Source organism: Numida meleagris, chromosome 7, assembly GCF_002078875.1.
Source record: "Numida meleagris isolate 19003 breed g44 Domestic line chromosome 7, NumMel1.0, whole genome shotgun sequence".
Classification (NCBI taxonomy): Eukaryota; Metazoa; Chordata; class Aves; order Galliformes; family Numididae; genus Numida; species Numida meleagris.
Window position 1 is genome coordinate 10,674,849 of NC_034415.1, and position 17,788 is coordinate 10,692,636.

Sequence of the window (17,788 nt, forward strand, 5' to 3'; positions counted from 1 at the left end):
GCACTGTTGATCAGATAAGGAAACACTGAAATAGAGCACTTATTGCCTAGCTGCAAACTACTTGCTACTTACAGCCAACATCTAGGGTTATCTTTCCAGAAGCTCTCCCTGCATCATTGGTAGCCACACAGGTATAATCACCAGCATCCACATCTTGTGTTTCCTGGATCTTCAAAAGACCCCGATGGGTATCAATAATGAGAAATGCTGACGCCCTCAACTCTAAGTCACCTAAGTTTAGACAGAAAAAAAGTAAGCAAAATATAAAGAGGATATTTATAAACATTACTCCAACAAAACTGTGTCCAAATCTGAGACTAGTTCACAACATGACTGTACTCATTCAGCAGATAAGTATGCTCTGATTTTCATTCAACTCAGTGGGAAAATTCATTACTGCATTAGATACAATCAAATTGAATTTATATTTATTTAACAACAGAAATATAAAGTTAAGTAGCTTTGGATTAGCTTTGGATAGAGATCAGCGTAAGAACAGTATGCCAAGTTGTATTTCTCCTTACATTAGTGGCTTCTTATGGAAGCCACTTGTCTGCCAGCTCCATGCCAAGTTGGGAGTTCTGCAAAACCTGGAAAACAGTTCTGCTACCTTTCAAGGCCAGCAGGAGCCAGGATACTGCTGAGTAATGTTCAGAATGTATGCATGTGTACAAAGACATTTTGTGGCTTTTGTAGCATATAGCTAAACATTTTCTGACAAAGCACGAAACATAGCTGAGTGTAAGAGATGTACAGTTTTTTCTTGTAATGACTGTAAGGTGATTCACTGTACTTAAACAGAACTGAGATTTCATGTCCTAGACCTTACGTGCCCTACTTTCTAGATTTAGAGAATTTCACAGGTCTGCCACTGTTCGAATACTACATAAAGCTTTTGAGGAAAATGAAGTCACTCGAAGATCATTGCTCTAAGCATTGCTGTTAAAGTAAATAAATCAAACACAAAGAAGCGCACCTTTAAACCATTTAACTTGAGGAGGTGGAATTCCAGTCATTTTACACTCCATAATGGTTGTGTCTCCAAGAGCAACCAGAATTTCACTTTGAACTATGGTCACTGTTGGTCCCTCTAAAAGGAAACAACATAGAAAAAATGAGTTCCTCATCCAAAATGTGTACCATTTTTAAGATGCAAATGATAAAAGATTAATTTTCTGTTGTTATATATTTGCATTACAAGACAAACAGGCTTAAAAATCATGCACGGTGATAGAAAAATAACAGAAGAAAAGCAGAGTTTGGAATATCAAAATACCTGAACCATATGTAGAATATACAGGCATGCAAGGAAAGAATTGGAAGAGTCTGACCATTTAGAAAGTAAAAAGATTCAGAGACTTTCTCTCCCTCTGCAACTGAAGCCTGGTCATTAAGAATGTTGATACTCTCCTGTTAATACACAACATAGTGTTTAGAAGGCACAATTTGGACTAGGACTCCAGGGCTAAGCACACAACAGCAAGTTAGAAGAAAATTATTCCTTCTCCAAAGACCTACTCCGTTTTGCAAGCCTACTCTACTTTAATACCTGACCATGTTTTGTTTTTCTGGAGTTTCAGAAAATTTCTACAAATAGGTTCTGCACAGTTCTACAAATTTTAACTTACCACTCTGAAGCTGTAATAGTTTGCTTTTTAATTTCACTTCATAACTTCTTTTGCTCACCAATGTATGTAAGAGTAGATGTCTGTTTCTCTGTCCCTGCTGAGTTACTTGCCAAGCAACCATAAACTCCTGCATCTTTTGGAATTGCCTTTCTTATGATCAAGGTGCCTTCCGGGGTCAATCTATACCTGAGAATATACAGGGGACCAACCAAAATGGTTAGTTAAAGAGAACAGGAAAACTGTTTCACACACACTCCAACAGTATGACCAGATGATCTACAAATAGATATTTCTGTCTTTATCTCAAGTTAAACAGTTAGTAGTAGTAGTATTTCTGCCAGAGGATACCAGTTGTAAAGAGCACTGAGTTTAATCTCACAGAAAACTTCTGAAGAAAGTAATCGTAGTATTTCTATTTCATAGATGAGACAATTGAAATTATAAAGACAAAGATCAAGGTACTTTTTCCAAAACTCAATTGCTCCTGTGAAAGAAAGACAATATTTTGGCATTCTTCAAAACTTCTTACTCACACAGAAGGGGGAAATAAAAAAAGGAAAAAGAAAAAGCAAAGCTATAATCCCTACCTGTTTGAACCAATAATAAACATTTCATTGTGTGTCCATACTACTGTTGGCTTTGGATAACCTGTTGCAGAACACTTGATAGACACTTCAGAGCCTTCTATAAAAGTCTGATCCTTGGGTGAAATGACAATCCTAGGTGGTTCTATTAAAATAAATTAAAAATAGCAATTAAAAAGATACATTTTGGAAGCACTTACACATTATAACCACCACTTTATTTCTGATAAAGGTGATTATCATTGTTTTCCTATAGCTGCTTCCACTCAAATCAAATAATGAACATCAGACACACATGAATTACATCATAAGGCCAATTACTACATTAAAATATAATCAATCTGGTAATAACGCTTTTGTTGAAGTCTCTTCCACTTACAACATGATTCAAAGAGTTTCTATTTCTTGAACTAGCAATCCTCTTTCAGAACCCATTCACTTCTTTTTCTCTACCACAGCATACCAGTTCTTCCATGTAAAACACACATGCCTTTACAAAAATGTTCACGATTCAGGCTACATGGGCCACATGAATTCTCACGCTGCCAGTTTGCTTTGCTCTGAGATGCATACACTGGATCTCCCAAACATGAGCATGAACCTGCCCAGAACTAAACGGCGTCATCAACATCAAGGTCACAAAGAAATAAGGATGGACTGCAGCTGTATTTTTGCAAGAAGAGACTGGTGAGCATCACAGAATTCACCCACTTATATCCTTGGGCTGATTTTTTTCCATAAAGGTTAAAGACCACCAGAACAATTCCCTGTGACAACTGACATTTTCTTCTACAGTATTTATGATTTTGCCTACTTAACAGTGACAAGAAAAAGTTCCACACTACTCAATACATGAAAAAGTAGCAATTCATAGTAGCATCTGCCACTCCATCACCTGACAGCAAGAGGGCTCGAGGGAACAGCATGAAGCTGCATCAGGGGGAGGTCAGGCAGTGGGTTAAAAAGAGTTTCTGCACCAGAAGTTGGTGGGCATGGAACAGGCTCACTAGGACAGTGGGCACAGCTCAGAACTGCCAGAGCTCAAGGAGCTACCCCTTCTTTTCCCTGGAGCAATCAATAGTATGCCCTTTGGGTTATCATTGCTGGAAGGAAGATTTTTCTCCAAGTTCTATGGTAGAATGCAGTTGCTCAAAAAGCTGCCGACAAAAACATAGTGTTGGCACCCCATGGGGAGGCAGGGCCTACCTGCTGCTTCCCCCAGGCTGCAGAGCAGGGTGCTGCGTCCAGGGGAGACAGGAAGCAGATTCTGAATGTTGTGTGCTTCAGCAGCTTATAAGCAAATAGTATTATAATAGAGACTGGAAAAGAATCTTCCTCCTCACAGCCTCAGCACTCCTAATGAGAGGGAAATAGTACTTATCAAGGATGGAAGAACTGAGATAAGGAGAAATTAAATTATTTTCAAATGCTCAAACATCAAATCCAGGGTACAGAGGAGAAGAGCAGAAGATCTCATCACCTTCCACATGTAAGGGTTTATCAAGAGTAGCACATGCTTGGGAAGCAGAGACTGGCAAGCCTATAGATATTATATTACCCATCACAACACGTTGCTGACTTTAAGACCCTTGTGCTTTTGTAGGTCTAATTAGTAACACACAGTAATTGACTTGCACTGTAACTGCACGGGTGCACTTAACAGCACTGTCTGCCACGATCACAGCACAGACTGAGTGGTCCTGCAAGGCATCTCATTGAATCTGAAAGCAAGTTTCCCAAGGAGCACAAAAGTAGTTTTAAAATATGAGTGGTAACATTGGCATACAAGTTACGCACATGCTTTTATTTAACCACTTTAGTACACTTTTATTTGAATTATTTGCACCATGTTTTGTGTTTTGAGCTTCATGAATAATTGACACCCGTTGTTATCTCAGGAAAATTCATCCACAAGGTTAAGCACATAAAACCCCTCTTTCAAGAGAACGTAGCTGTGTTCTGAGGAAGGTGCTTGGTTGCACTATGTCACCTGGTGCCCTAGGGGAAGCAAGACTCCTGAATCTGGTTTCAGTCATTAACAGAATGTGCAAGCGTGCACAAGATCCTGCCATCTTAGTAAAAACGCATGCGAAACCACACAGTTACACCGCCAAAGAGGAGAACATTAAATAATTAACAGCAAGTAATTTGCACTCAGATTTGTAAAACTAAACACAGATGCAGCTACATAATGCTTTGTCCCTTTCTTAAATTCATGGCCATTAACCTTCTACAGTTTCATTTTTGTTGGCAAGGCACCAGAGGAAAGCAGAGCCACAGCTTCCAAAGTACTGCGATTATCTCCAGACATGAGAGGCAAGTAAAAGCAAGAAGTGTATGCAAGTTACAGGGCTGTCTTCAAGTCATGGATTATGTGTACAGTGTTCTCAGCTAATTTTCTTTCACTGTAAATCCTGCCATCAGATGCTAGGAGATTTTCTGCATGCTCTAGTCTTAAGGAAGGTCTATGCTTATAGAATCGTAGAATTGCTCAGGTTGGAAAAAATCTTCAAGACCATTGAGTCCAACTGCAACCTCACCATACTACTCTAACAACCCACCGCTAAATCACGTCCCTGAGCACCACATCCAAACGGTTTTTAAACACATTCAGGGATGGTGACTCAACCACCTCCCTGGGGAGCCTGTTCCAGTGCTTAACAACCCTTTCTGTCACAAAGTTTTTCCCAATATCCAACCCAAACCTCCCCTGGCGCAACCTGAGGCCATTTCCCCTTGTCCTGTCACACAACACCACTGAGAAGAGACCAACACCACTCTTGGTGCATTCACCTTTCAGGTATTTGAAGAGAGCAATGAGGTCTCCCCTCAGCCTCCTCTTCCCCACACTAAACAGCCCCAGTTCCTTTAGTCTGTCCTCGTAGGGCATATTCTCCAAGCCCTTCCCCAGCCTTGTTGACCTTCTTTGGACCTGCTCCAGCACCTCCATGTCCTTTCTGTATTGGGGCACCCAAAACTGAACACAGTACTTGAGGTTGGGTCTCACCAATGACGAGTACAGGGGCAGGATGAGTTCCCTAGTCCTGCTCACCACTCCATTCCTGATCCAAGCCAGGATGCCATTGGCCTTCTTGGCCACCTGGGCACGCTGCTGGCTCATATTCAGCCGACTGTCCATCAGCACACCAAGGTCCCTTTTTATGCTGATACTAGGAAGCCGTTTGCTTCAAAGGGCAATCACCCACCATGCTTTGACAATACATCACTGCCAATGCAGTATTGTTGTGGGACAGTAACTATCAGGTGAGTAAAAGGAGCTGGAAGTCACATTTATCAGAGACAGTGGATGAAACTTCTGAAGAGAAGAAAGGTTAGCGGGGAGACTTCAATGTCTGAAGCATTCATGTTTGTAAACTTCCTCGGCCTTGATCAGTTAGATCACAAGAAGCAGTTAAACTTAACATGAAAAAGGACAGCAAATACAAAATTTGCTTTATTCAACATAAGAGGTTGTGTTATTTTTTTAAAATCATCTTTCATTAGCAAAAAACAAACAAGCAGTAACTGCATTTTTCATTACTTTCTGCATTTACATTTTTTCTACAGAAACTTCTTCCCAGAGCCACTCTGTAGATGGTATCTGGCTGAACCTCCACTTGTAAAGTACCAATATTTTTTGTGCAGCGCCCTTTAGATTCTCTCTTGCCTTTTTTGCTAAGAGCATCATTGGAAAACTGAATGATTCCAGTTGTTCACCAGGCACATAATGTAACAAGGCTAAATAAGAGCAACTATTTCAGTGTACCTAGATCAAAAACCATCATGCAAGAATGCATCCACCCTGGAAGTTTGCATACACTTGCTGCAAGTTTTTTTGTTTGTTTGTTTGTTTGTTTTTTCCTCTGGGGGGGGGGGGGAGTTTCAACCCATTCTTACTTGATCTGAACTGACCTCTCTGCACTTTCAACTATCAAGATACTGCAGGAGCAGGTGCTCATCACATGGCTCTACTTCTAGTAATACAGGAACTGTAGTTGTGGTGTGAAAAGTTAATTTTCTTCAGATTCTGGAGTCCTACATGACCACAGCGATGTCAACAAGATCTTGTGCAACTCTGAGTTTTATAGACATACCTCAGTTTTTCCAAGTGGGACTGTGTAAATCTCAAACTTACTAAAAACCTGTATTTTGTTACTCAAGAGCGTACACTGGCACAGCAGAGGGGGATATGAGAACTATCCCCAAGTGCTTTTCGGCAGGGCTGTGCTCTATCCTGTGCAAGTGCAAGACCTTGCACTCAGCTTTGTTGAACCTCATGAGGCTCTCCTGGGCCCACTGCTCAGCCTGTCCAGGTCTCTCTGAATGGCATTCTGTCCCTTGGGTGTGCTGACCACATCACATAGCGTGGTGTCATCTGCAAACTTGCCGAAGGTGCACTTGACCCTGCTGTCAGTGTCACTGATGAAGATATTAAAGAGTCAGTATCAGTACTGACCCCTGGGGGACACCACTTGTCACTGATCTCTATCCAGACACTGAGTCATTGACCACCACTCTCTGGCTTCAATCCTGCAGTTCTTTGTCCATCGAACAGTCCATCTATCAAATCCACATCTTTCCAATTCAGAGAGAAGGATGTTGTGAGGGACTGTGTATCAAAGGCCTTACTGACATCCAGACAAATGACACCAGTGGCTCTCCTCTTGACCACTGATGCAGTTTGTTGAAGTTCTTCTCCTGCTATGCACAATCTAAACAAAAAAACTTACAAACATCATTTATTTAGCTGAATTTGTGATAAATGATCCAGAAGATACAGAAATTGGAAAAACATTTTTTGCTAGAAGAAAAAGCTTTATTTGTCCTGCCTCTATAGCATACATGGTAACACCTTTTAACAAAAGAAACTCCTGGAACAATAACTTCAGGCTAACTCAAAACCAGGCTGTCAGCGATCAGGCCAATAACGCAAACATTTTTCCCCACTGCTTCTGTGAAGGCAGATAAGAAACACTTACAAGCCACAGCAGTGGGAAGAAGGCAAGTGAATGTCGGGACTCACTGATTTTCTGGAGCTGTAGAGAACTCCCTAGAGGCTGCTCAGGCACCTCCTGACCCTCTGCTAACCTACGGTACCGGTACAAGGGGTGAGCTTCTAAGAAGCAGCTTAAAGATCACCACCAAGCCTGCTGTGAATGGGAGTTAGTTCCTTGCAGACGGACACCTACTTGTTCCGCTCTTTTTCTTATTAATTGTATTGAATTTTGCATCAAAGAAGTGCTGAGAGTTTAACTGCATACAAAATTCTGCTCTAAAAGGGATGAAGTGCCACAGTAATAACAGACTTGAGGTAAAAGCTTTAAAATAAGCCACTTGGGAAAAAAAATTAACTCATCAGATCAGACAGTTCCAAATAACAGCTTAGGAAAAAAGCAAAGAACACGCTAAATTACCTTTCATTCTCTAGGACAGAACGACTTGCATTTAAGTAACTTTCTAAATTTGAAATAGCAAACAGAGTAGTAATACTTTAATTTCATTCCCTTACACATTTACTTGGTGTTTAAAGAACTGAGCACAGCATTTGCCCTTGTTCATTACTGCAGTGTGAATCAACATGTCTAAGTGAATCACAGAATCATAGAATGGCTTGGGATGGAAGGAACCTCAAGGATTATCAAGTTCCAACCCCTGCCACAAGCAGGACTCACCAGCCTCCAGATCTGGTACTAGACCAGGTCTCCCAGAGCCCCATCCATTGTGGCCTTGAACACTTCCAGGGACAGAGCATCCACAGCCTCTCTGGGCAGCCTGTTCCAGCACCTCACCTCTCTCTGTAAAGAACCTCCCCCGACATCCAACCTAAATCTTCCCTCCTTGAGCTTAAAACCTTTCCCCCTTGTCCTGTCACTGTCTACCCTTGTAAAAAGTTGATTCCCCTCCTGTTTATAATCCCCTTTTAAATACTGGAGGGCTGCAATGAGGTCTCCTCACAGCCTTCTCTTCTCCAGGCTGAACAAGCCCAGCTCCCTCAGCCTATCTTCTCAGGGGAGGTGCTCCAGCCCTCTGATCACCTTTGTGGCCCTCCTCTGGACCCTCTCCAACAGCTCCACATCCTTCCTGTGTTCGGGGTCCCAGACCTGGACGCAGTACTCCAGATGGGGCCTCACAAGGGCAGAGTAGAGAGGGATAATCACCTCCCTCTCCCTCCTGGCCACCCCTCCTCTAATGGAGCCCAGGATACTGTTGGCCTTCTGAGCTGCAAGACCACACAGCTGGCTCACGTGCAGTTTTTCATCCACCAGGTCCTTCTCCACAGGGCTACTCTCAAGGAGTTCTTCTCCCAGTCTGTATACGTATCTGAGATTACACCTACCCAAGTGCAAAACCTTTGCTACCCAAATATATGAATATTCATATCCAAAGTGGATATCCATAGACCAAGGTGTTTACTTATCTATTATTGTTTTTCAGAGAAAAGACTTAGGAAAATTCAGACAACAGAGCATGGGCTTAAAGCCAAGGAGGGAATTTGACTGTTGCCCATCTAGGTAGACTCCTTCCTGAGATAGCTCTTCCCTGATTCCAAATGTACATAGCTCCATAAGCATAGATGTGCTGAGGCCCTCTTGTGTTTGTTCAGTTCTGCTTTCTGCTCCTGGTCTGGGATGCATCTGAGAATTACCAGGGCATTGGCTGGGCCAAGTCACATATGTATACAATTTTTTTCTAATCTTGCTTTAAAGGCTATTAGTTGGCTTATAAGTATGTCCGTCTGTTCCTTGAAGTACACAGCACTCCTACACATTGTGAAGCTACTAGGTCCTGCTTTCCCCCACTGCACATCTAACGTAGTTGACTCTATAGGCTCTCGTAGGAAAGTTCAATTTCCAAACGTTTACTTACCAAAAGATCACTAATTACAGCAATTCTTAAATGCCCAAAATCAGTCACGTATTTTATTTCTTATAGAGACCGAAGGAATGCATAATATTTATGCTGATTAGTTGCAGGTGTAGCTTATGTTGCTCTTCACCCTTTCTGCTAGCACAAAGCACTGAATTAGTTCACAGTGCTTGTAGGCAGCTGCTAGAACTGTCTTTGAGCTGCGATGGTGATATCAAGCAGACATTTCAACATGTGAAAACATTCAGCAAATAAGCACACCGGAGTAAACCAACCATGCTACAGACAGAGTAACTACAGCATGCGTGATTTCATTCTACCTGTATATTCAGGCAAAGAAACATCAAAATACTATATTGACCTGCAAGCTTTTCAACAGTATGTTCAAATGTGTAGCAGCTGGCACTGCACTGTCTCAAATGGCACCCCGTAAGACAGACGCTCAGAGATGCTTCACTACTGTTCAGCGTACCACCATAATCAAACTTCTCTACTGATCCCCAAAACTAGCACAGCAAATGCTTTACAGGCTTCTGTACACAGCTGTTGTAGAAGCAAAAGATACCTGCAACTCTTGAAGAAGCATTTCATTGTCTACTGTTACTCATTCACACCGGAAAACACGCAAAACCAAAACTACCGACAGAACATTTGTCACCCACACCTCGGGGAGCTGAGTTTTAATCACACATTTGAAATTACTCACAAAATCCATCTCCTCAGCATTCAGGCTATAGGCTTTCCATTGTAAAAGCCTACATTCCTCTAAATTAAAGATGTAAGTAAAAACATCAAGAATTCAACATCAAGCTATCAAAATAAAACACTGAATTAATTAAATCTGATAAACATGCATATAGAAACAAATATTTTGCCTATAAGCTGGAAAGAAAAAGGTTACACCGTCATGAAATATCTCTCATCACTGAGAAATACATCCCCAGAATGTATCACTGAAAAGGTAATGTGGTAATTAACATTTCACGCTCCTGGTCAAGCTCCAGCCTTACACAGCTGTGACATACTCCTGATAAATTATTTGCAGCTTTTCATTATTCCTATATAAATCATTCTGTTCAGAGGATTTAAGCAATCCGCACTATGCTGCCATCAAAAATATCCAAAATTCAAAAGTTATACAGAACATTGACTCAGCGCCAACACAATCCCAACAAGCTCAGACTACGCTCCTCGACATCTCTAAAACTGCATCCAGTGATCTTTCAGCCTGCTCTGAGCAGCAGGTTGCTACTCAACAAACAAGCACAATTTTTAAACAGAATTTTCTTTCTGTGCTTAGCATTAGTGCAGAATAATTAATGAGTAACACCAAACATGGAATTGGGGAAAAAAAAGTCAACTTCCATTAAAGTTTCAGTCTGTCTTTGATGAACATTCCCTTTCAGGAGCATTATCAAACTGAAAACTTTCAAAACAAGTGTTTACTACAACCCATGTGAGTATGTAAAGACGATGATGGGTTATTTTCAGAGCTACCAACATTTGTTCTCTGCCTTAACTCCTATTCCAGAAAGAAAAAGGGGAGTGAAAGAAACATTTATTCTCTTTTGATCCAAAATTCAGAGATCGGTACTGGATCTGTCCCAACAATAACAGAGGGATTCAATATGAATTTAATGACATTCTGAATTACTAGTAATTACATCAAGCATGAATCCATCTCAATTTATTAATAAGACTGCAGTTCGCACTCTTTAAGAAGGAAGAAATTGCAACCCTTTAAAGCTTTTTCTTCCTACATTAAGCCACTCTCTACTCTTCTGCTGCCAAATATACATCATTATTTTGAACACTGCTCCGGATCCTAACAAGCAGGGAGAGTTGTGCATGACACAGTTAATTGTACATCAGAATAGCTCCAGGAATTCGATGGAAATCATTTGGTTCAAGCAAAATAAAACAACAACAACACATAAAATCATCCTGACATCATTCATCTTCTGCATGTAGCCATTTAAGAGACTGGCTGTAGATTACATTTTCTGAACATCACAAGACAGACAGCACCACAGAAAACTGAATTCAGCCACAGCTTAGCACTTGCTACGCACCTACTCTATTCCAAGCATCTTTCATCAGAAATGGGAAAAAATATCTCTCTCACTGTCAACTAACTCTGTTTAAACTGTCAGAGAGTTATCTCAGGCACATTTTAAAGCCATTATCAATACCAGTACAAGCCAAAAAGTAATTCTCAACTATTTGATATAATCATAGAATCCTTAAGAGTTGGAAGGGACCTTCAAAGGTCATCTGGTCCAACTCTCCTGCAATGAACAGATATCCACAGCTCCATCAGGTGCTCAGAGCCCCATCCAGCCTGCCCTTGAAAGTCTCAAGGGACGGGGCATCCACCACATCTCTGGGCAACCTGTGCCAGTGCCTCACCACCCTCACTGTAAAAGATTTTTTCTGAACATATATAAATGATTTGAAACTAATCTTCTGCTGTAACAGCAGTGAACTTTTTATAAAACTGGCCGTAATCAGTTTGCGCATTGTGTTAAACCTCCCAGCTGATTTACAGACATTAAGAAGAAAATCTAAATCCCAGGATAAGATTTATGAGGGAGGGGCACTTCTCTTGCCTTTGACATGCTTGAATGTCTCCACGGAAAAATCCTGTGGAATTCAAAACAATTTTCCAAATGTGCAGAGGCTGAAGTTTTTCATGGCTTTATTTTTTTTTTTTCCTTAAACTTGCTAGAAATTTAGCAGTTATAACTACTGCAGACATCTAAAAGGAAATTCAAACAGATCAGGAAAGAAACACCTCACTGTTATACTTTGTAATAGATCCTACATAATTGATTACATACTTACTTATTTCGCCTTCGTAAATCAATTTACTCTTCCTGTTAAAAAAACTGCATCCTACTAGTTAAGTGTTACAAATGCATTTTTGACCTTTCTTTGTTTTGAAACACTTTAAAGGAGGCAATTCTATTAAGTTTTCCCCAAATTTTAAAGTTTTCCATCAGCTAATAAAACGCTGGGATTACAGCAGCAAAGTTAATGAAGCTACCCACTCTGCACATAATAATCTTGGCAAGCAGAAATCCTGTCAGAGTCAACTTCACGCAGATTATCAAGACAGCCAAAAGCTAAAAATACAGGGCAGGGTGGTTTTCTAAAACATTCTGCAGTTCTGTTCTTTCTCATCCAGTGACTGAATGCTAATAAGCAAAGATTCAGACTTCCACACAACCAAGGCAATAATGAACAAACCTGAAGTACTTTCAGGTTCTAAAATTATTATCTCTAAGGGAATTTACTGCAATTTTATGTCATTTTTTAGAAATTTTTTCCTGATGTGAAGCAACAGTACAGACCTACAGCTTGCTTGGTCTCAACTCATGCCATCTTTTTTAGTCCTGACAAATTTTAGAAGCCCTTACAAAACCAACCTCTTTGTAAAGTTCTGATTAGTTCTTCGCTTATATAGAACAACATAAGACAGATAAAACAATACAAATAAACACTTAGAAGTACTATTCCATTGTAAAGAGATATAAATAGTAGAGAAGAGCAGAAACTCTTAGCTATTTAATTACACGCGTGCATACATAAACAAGCACAAGATCTGTGTGCAACTCTCCCTCCACACTTCAGGAGACACTAACAACAGAGATACCTCAGGATCCAGTCCATTCTACAGCAAAGTTAGGTTGGGAGCCACTGAAATATAAAACCATGGTTCACCAAGGCACACACCACAAGGCAGTCTCGCAAAGAGCACTAGTACTCTTTGGTGGCTCACACTGGTATTTTAAGTCAAGGAAGAGCTATATTACTTTCTACCAGTCTCTAAGTGGTTTCATAAACAGACATAAAATGCAGAAGTTACTACCTGGGAAGCTCACAAGAAAGATAAAGAAAGTTAAAACCATTCCAGAGTACACTTAACATGCTGTTACCTTGTACTGTAAGGAAGACAGATGCCGTGGTAGAGCCATCCTTGTTAGAAGCGATGCAATTGTACTTGCCAGCATCTGAGAACTGTACTGCTTTCACCTCTAAAGATAGGTTGCTCATCACCCTCATCCGTAGGGGCTCCTGGAGCCTCACATCTCTGCCATTTCTCTGCCAGGTAAGATTGTAATGCATGGTGCTTACAACCAGACAGGTCAGGATGGCTCCTTTCCTAAGAACAGCTGTGATGTTGTTAGGAACCTGAATCACAGGTGGAGGCTCTGCACAAAAAGAACAGAATAAAGAACAAAATAAAGAGAGAAAGTATTTGGGACCCCCTGAATAATTTGTGGACTCTTGGTAAGTAACTTCAAGTATACTACAGCATAAAAAAGTTGTAACATTGTTTTAATATTGTTTCATATTGTATTACTGAAGCCATAAAACAGAGAACTCAGGTTAGTTTCCTAGTTCCCCGATGCTAAGTTATCTGACAGGTGACAACACACATGATTTACATGGAAGAACTATGATACAGAACCATAGAACCACTAAGGTTGGAAAAATGACTAAGATCGTCTACTGCAACTATGAACCCTTGCCTGTGACCACTCTAGACTATGTCACCCAGAGCAACATCTACCTGTTTCTTTCAAACCCCCCAGGGATGGTGACTCCACCACTTCCCTGGGCAGCCTGCTCTAACACCTCACAGCTCTCTCTTAGAGTTTTCCTAATATCTAATGTGAATCTCCCTCGGCGCAACTTAAAGCCATTCCCTCTTGTCCTATCACTGGTTACCTAAGAAAAGAGGCCAACCCCCACCTCGCCACAACTTCTTTCAGGTAGTTGTAGAGAGTCTCCACTGAGCTTCCTTTCCTCCAGACTGAAAAATCCCAATTCCCTCAGCCACTCCCCGTAAGACTTGTGCTCCAGACCCCTCACCAGCATCGTTGCCCTTCTCTGGACACGCTCCAGGGCCTCAGTGTCTTTCATGTAGCGAGGGGCCCAAAACTGAGCAGAGTACTCAAGGTGCGGTTTCACCAGTGCCGAAGTGCCAAGTACAGAGGGACAAACAATTCCCTAGTCCTGCTGACTACACTATTTCTAATGCAAGCCAGGATGCCGTTGGCCACTGGGAACATTGCTGGCTATGTTCCGCCAGCTGCCAACTAACACCCCCAAATCCTTTTCCTCTGCACAGCTTTCCAGCCACTCTTCCCCAAGCCTGTTGTGATGTGCGGGGATTTTGTAACCAAAATGCAGGACTCAACACTTGGTCTTGCTAAAGCTCATTCCACTGGCCTCAGCCCAGTAATCCATCCTGCCCAGATCCCTCTGTAGGGCCTTCCTACCCTCAGGTAGATCAACACTTCCTCCCAGCTTGGTGTCATCCACACACTTTATGAGGGTGCACTCAATCCACTCGTCTAGGACATCAATAAAGATATCGAACAGGATGGGCCCCAATATTGACCCCTGGGGAACACCACTAGTGACTGGTTGCCAGCTGGATTTAACTCCATTCACTACCACTCTCTGGGCCAGGATCAAATATCACATGTATGAGGACACAGTTCTGCTCTTTGACCTAATACTGCACCAGGATAAGCCAACATGAGATTGCAACCCCATAGGGGATGACAGCAGCAGGTCTCTAAGTCTGATCTACAACAGAAGCATGACCACTAAAGATGGAATCCAAGTTACACTCTAGATTTATTTTCTTTTAAACAGGTGTGTGTATTAGAGGGAAAATAAATAATGGTCTTCTAATGGAGACAATGAAATCAAGTCATCAGCTGCTGCAAGCATCACCATTATGTTCCTCACCTGATGGTTTCTAGGGGGTGTATGAAGGGAGCAGATGCTCTCTCCTTCAAGTCCATCTGATTGAGGACGTTATCAAAGGAAATAAAGAGAAGGAGAGGCAGTAAGCGCAGTGCAGACACAGCTCTGAGAGATGAGCAATATCAGGCAGCAATAAACAGGCGTGCTAACTGATGGGCTATTAAGAAGCCAGTGGCATCACTTCAAAGAGGAAGCAACCTGGACTTGGCAACTGAAAACAGTGCAAACCCAGGTTATTTGAGGGGAGAGAAGAGGGCAACAGCAGTACATAAACTGGTGAAAGAATCTTCAGAAGTGAATCCAGAAGAAAGGCGGGAGTAGACAAAAAGATACAGAAGGGGTCTGTCATATGTAGAATATTAGTTGTCAGTGTGCTTGCCTAATGGAGCCCTGCACGTGATCACTGAGCCTGTCCTATCTTCTCACTAAATCATCTTCATTCTGTGGCCTCACTCTCTCTCACACATACAGGTGCTGCAAGGACTCACTGCTGCTGGAGCAGGTGCAAACAGGCTGAGTGCCAGGCCCAGGAGTTTGAACAGGGTGCAAGCTGCTGGGGAGACTGGGCAAACCATGCCAACTGTTGGAGTGGGTGAGGGTCCCAGCTGCAGGATGCCCGTACACGTCCCAAAAGCTTCCTAGTGGCAGGGCCTGGAGCAAGCAGGGGGCTCAGTACCAGTGGCTGGAGCAGGGCTGCAGGTCATGGTTAAATGCCCAGCACCAGGCATGGGGAGGTCAGAGCAGGGAGAGAGTCAGCATCTTCCCCATATCAGGTGTGAAGGTGGGCAGGTATGTGTACAGTTCACTAGCCAGCTTCAGTGAAGGGGCATGGGGCAGGCAGAGGAGCAGTGCTAGTACTGCAGGGACAGGTAAGTGTCACATATCTGTGACCAGAGACTGGTGTGTTCTCTCACTAGCGAGCTCCAGCCCCTACCAACAGCAGGAGCAACCTAGCTGCTATGCATGACACGAGGCTCACACAACTCTGCTGAAGTTCCTAATGGCTGTGCTAGGGCCCTCTGAGCACCTGTGATATGCACACAGCAGGCTGGACCCCAGCAGCTGGCAGAACATCTGAAAAGTTTCCAGGCACATTTTGGATAATTTCAGTCTCTTTCTTCCCATCCATACATATATTATGTTTTAATTTCCACTATTAGTTATTGTTTGCTTTCTGCTCTACTCATCTGTACATTTTTAATCATGCTCCTAGAAGGATGCAGCTGCAATAACTTTGTACTGGAATTAGCTTTGAAACCATAAATGCTAAAAATAGGAGCTGTTGTCTTGATCCTGCTTGATATATCACTGATAAAGGAGAAAAACCACTTCAGTACTGTAGAACACATACATTCTATACATATTTATGGAATGCACGAAGTGTGACATTGTAAAAATCAGATAAATTATATATATAAATTCTATTTGTTTTCTTTTTCTTCCCAAACTGGTTCTTGCAAAGAAAAATCTGCAATGAATAATGTTCTGACCGAGGTGCTTTAACAGAAATAAGACAGCTGTAAGAGCAAGACCAAATCTTTATCAGTACGCAGCAAAAAATGGATTATCCTAAGTAAAGCAAGCCTAAGAGAAAAGAAAACATATCTGTATTTATTAAGGGTGAAAGTTGCTTCTCAACTCAGAGCCAACAATAACTTTTCCTCACTGAAGTCTCCTGTGGGGTCTCAAGTGAGGTTCACAAGCCTTCAGCTAGCTCTCTGCATACCAGTGAATCCCTCATACACTGCATGTCTGGGTGTCAGCTCTGCTTCCCAACACATACAGTCCCTAGCAGCCATCACTCTTATTACCAATACAGTGTACTTTTAACAAACGTAGAGGAGAGCTGCTTGAAATTTGCTTATTGAAACTGGAGTTTCACTCTTGCACTTTCGGAGCTTGAGGGGACTTGGGGGAAGACAAGTCTTTAATGTTTCCCGCAGGAATATACACAAGTATGCTACTTAAAGAAACTAAGAAAACTAACAGCAAAACACACTAAAATCCCTGTCTTTTGGCTGTCAGTCCAGCAGGCACATCTTTCAGCACAGAACAGCCTCTTACAACAATGTGCACACAGCAATCCCCTGGTCAAACTATTAACTGAGGTGCTCTGAGTACAGGGAATTTAGTTTATGTGCCTGCACAAGCTAACAAGCCATTTGACATTTTAAAGATTTAGCACTGGTGAGAAAGTCAAACTCAAGCGTTCACTTTTCCTGAAACTAGAAAGTGTTGATGCAGTTCCAATACCTTTCACCCAGCAGCTGGCAAAACTGATAATCTGTGATGTGTTGTCTGTCAGCTGGGCAAACTAAGAAAACTTGAGAAGATTGTCTACATAAAGAAGTTTCAGATAATTTTCTTTCAAATACTTGCACACAAGGCTTTCAAAAATATCTCCCTCACATTACTCCTCTGATAGTCAAGAGAGCTAATTGCTCATGTTTGCACAGTGTGTCACTCTCAATGGATCTCACAGTGTAAGTAAATGAGACGATGCCACAATTTCCCACTCTCATTCCCCTTGATTCTCAAGTGCTACTAGTGTCACAGGAGAAAAGTTAGGATTCTCTTTCATTTGACTCTCTCTGTAAGGAAGAAGCTGGCTGCAACTTCCTGACCAAGAATCCTTATGCTCACAGTTTCTGAGCCAGAATGTAACAGCTGCCTGTACTCTAAAATATCGGTTGAAACAAGAAAATGACAATATCCTATTCACTAGAAGAATTTTGCTAGATAAATAATGAACTAGTGCTCAGCTAGGACTCAAATAAGTACTGATGTTACTGTTCTATTCTACTTGAGTACTTCCTCTAACTAAAAGGACGTTCCTCTTCTCAGATCTACCACCTGGTATAAGAGGGCTGTTTCCCTACAAATTTTCCCTTGCAAGGAATCAGTGATGTACAGCTGGGTTTTTTT

At 41.7% G+C, this 17,788-nt stretch overlaps 1 protein-coding gene across 5 annotated transcripts in view; it reads right to left on the minus strand.

Annotated features, from left to right (window-relative positions):
* Nucleotides 1-17,788, minus strand: part of HMCN1 (hemicentin 1) — a 194,535-nt gene that overhangs the window by 112,807 nt on the left and 63,940 nt on the right. For 4 of the 5 annotated variants that reach the window (XM_021403998.1, XM_021403997.1, XM_021403999.1 and 1 more), the window contains exons 11-15: nucleotides 13,018-13,293; nucleotides 2,216-2,357; nucleotides 1,687-1,814; nucleotides 977-1,090; nucleotides 73-231 (exon numbers count right to left, since the gene is read on the minus strand). In XM_021403998.1, coding sequence (XP_021259673.1) covers nucleotides 73-231; nucleotides 977-1,090; nucleotides 1,687-1,814; nucleotides 2,216-2,357; nucleotides 13,018-13,293 — 819 coding nt within the window. Of the gene's footprint in view, nucleotides 1-72; nucleotides 232-976; nucleotides 1,091-1,628; nucleotides 1,815-2,215; nucleotides 2,358-13,017; nucleotides 13,294-17,788 lie in introns of those variants that run through there. The other variant, XM_021404001.1, reaches the window with a different exon arrangement.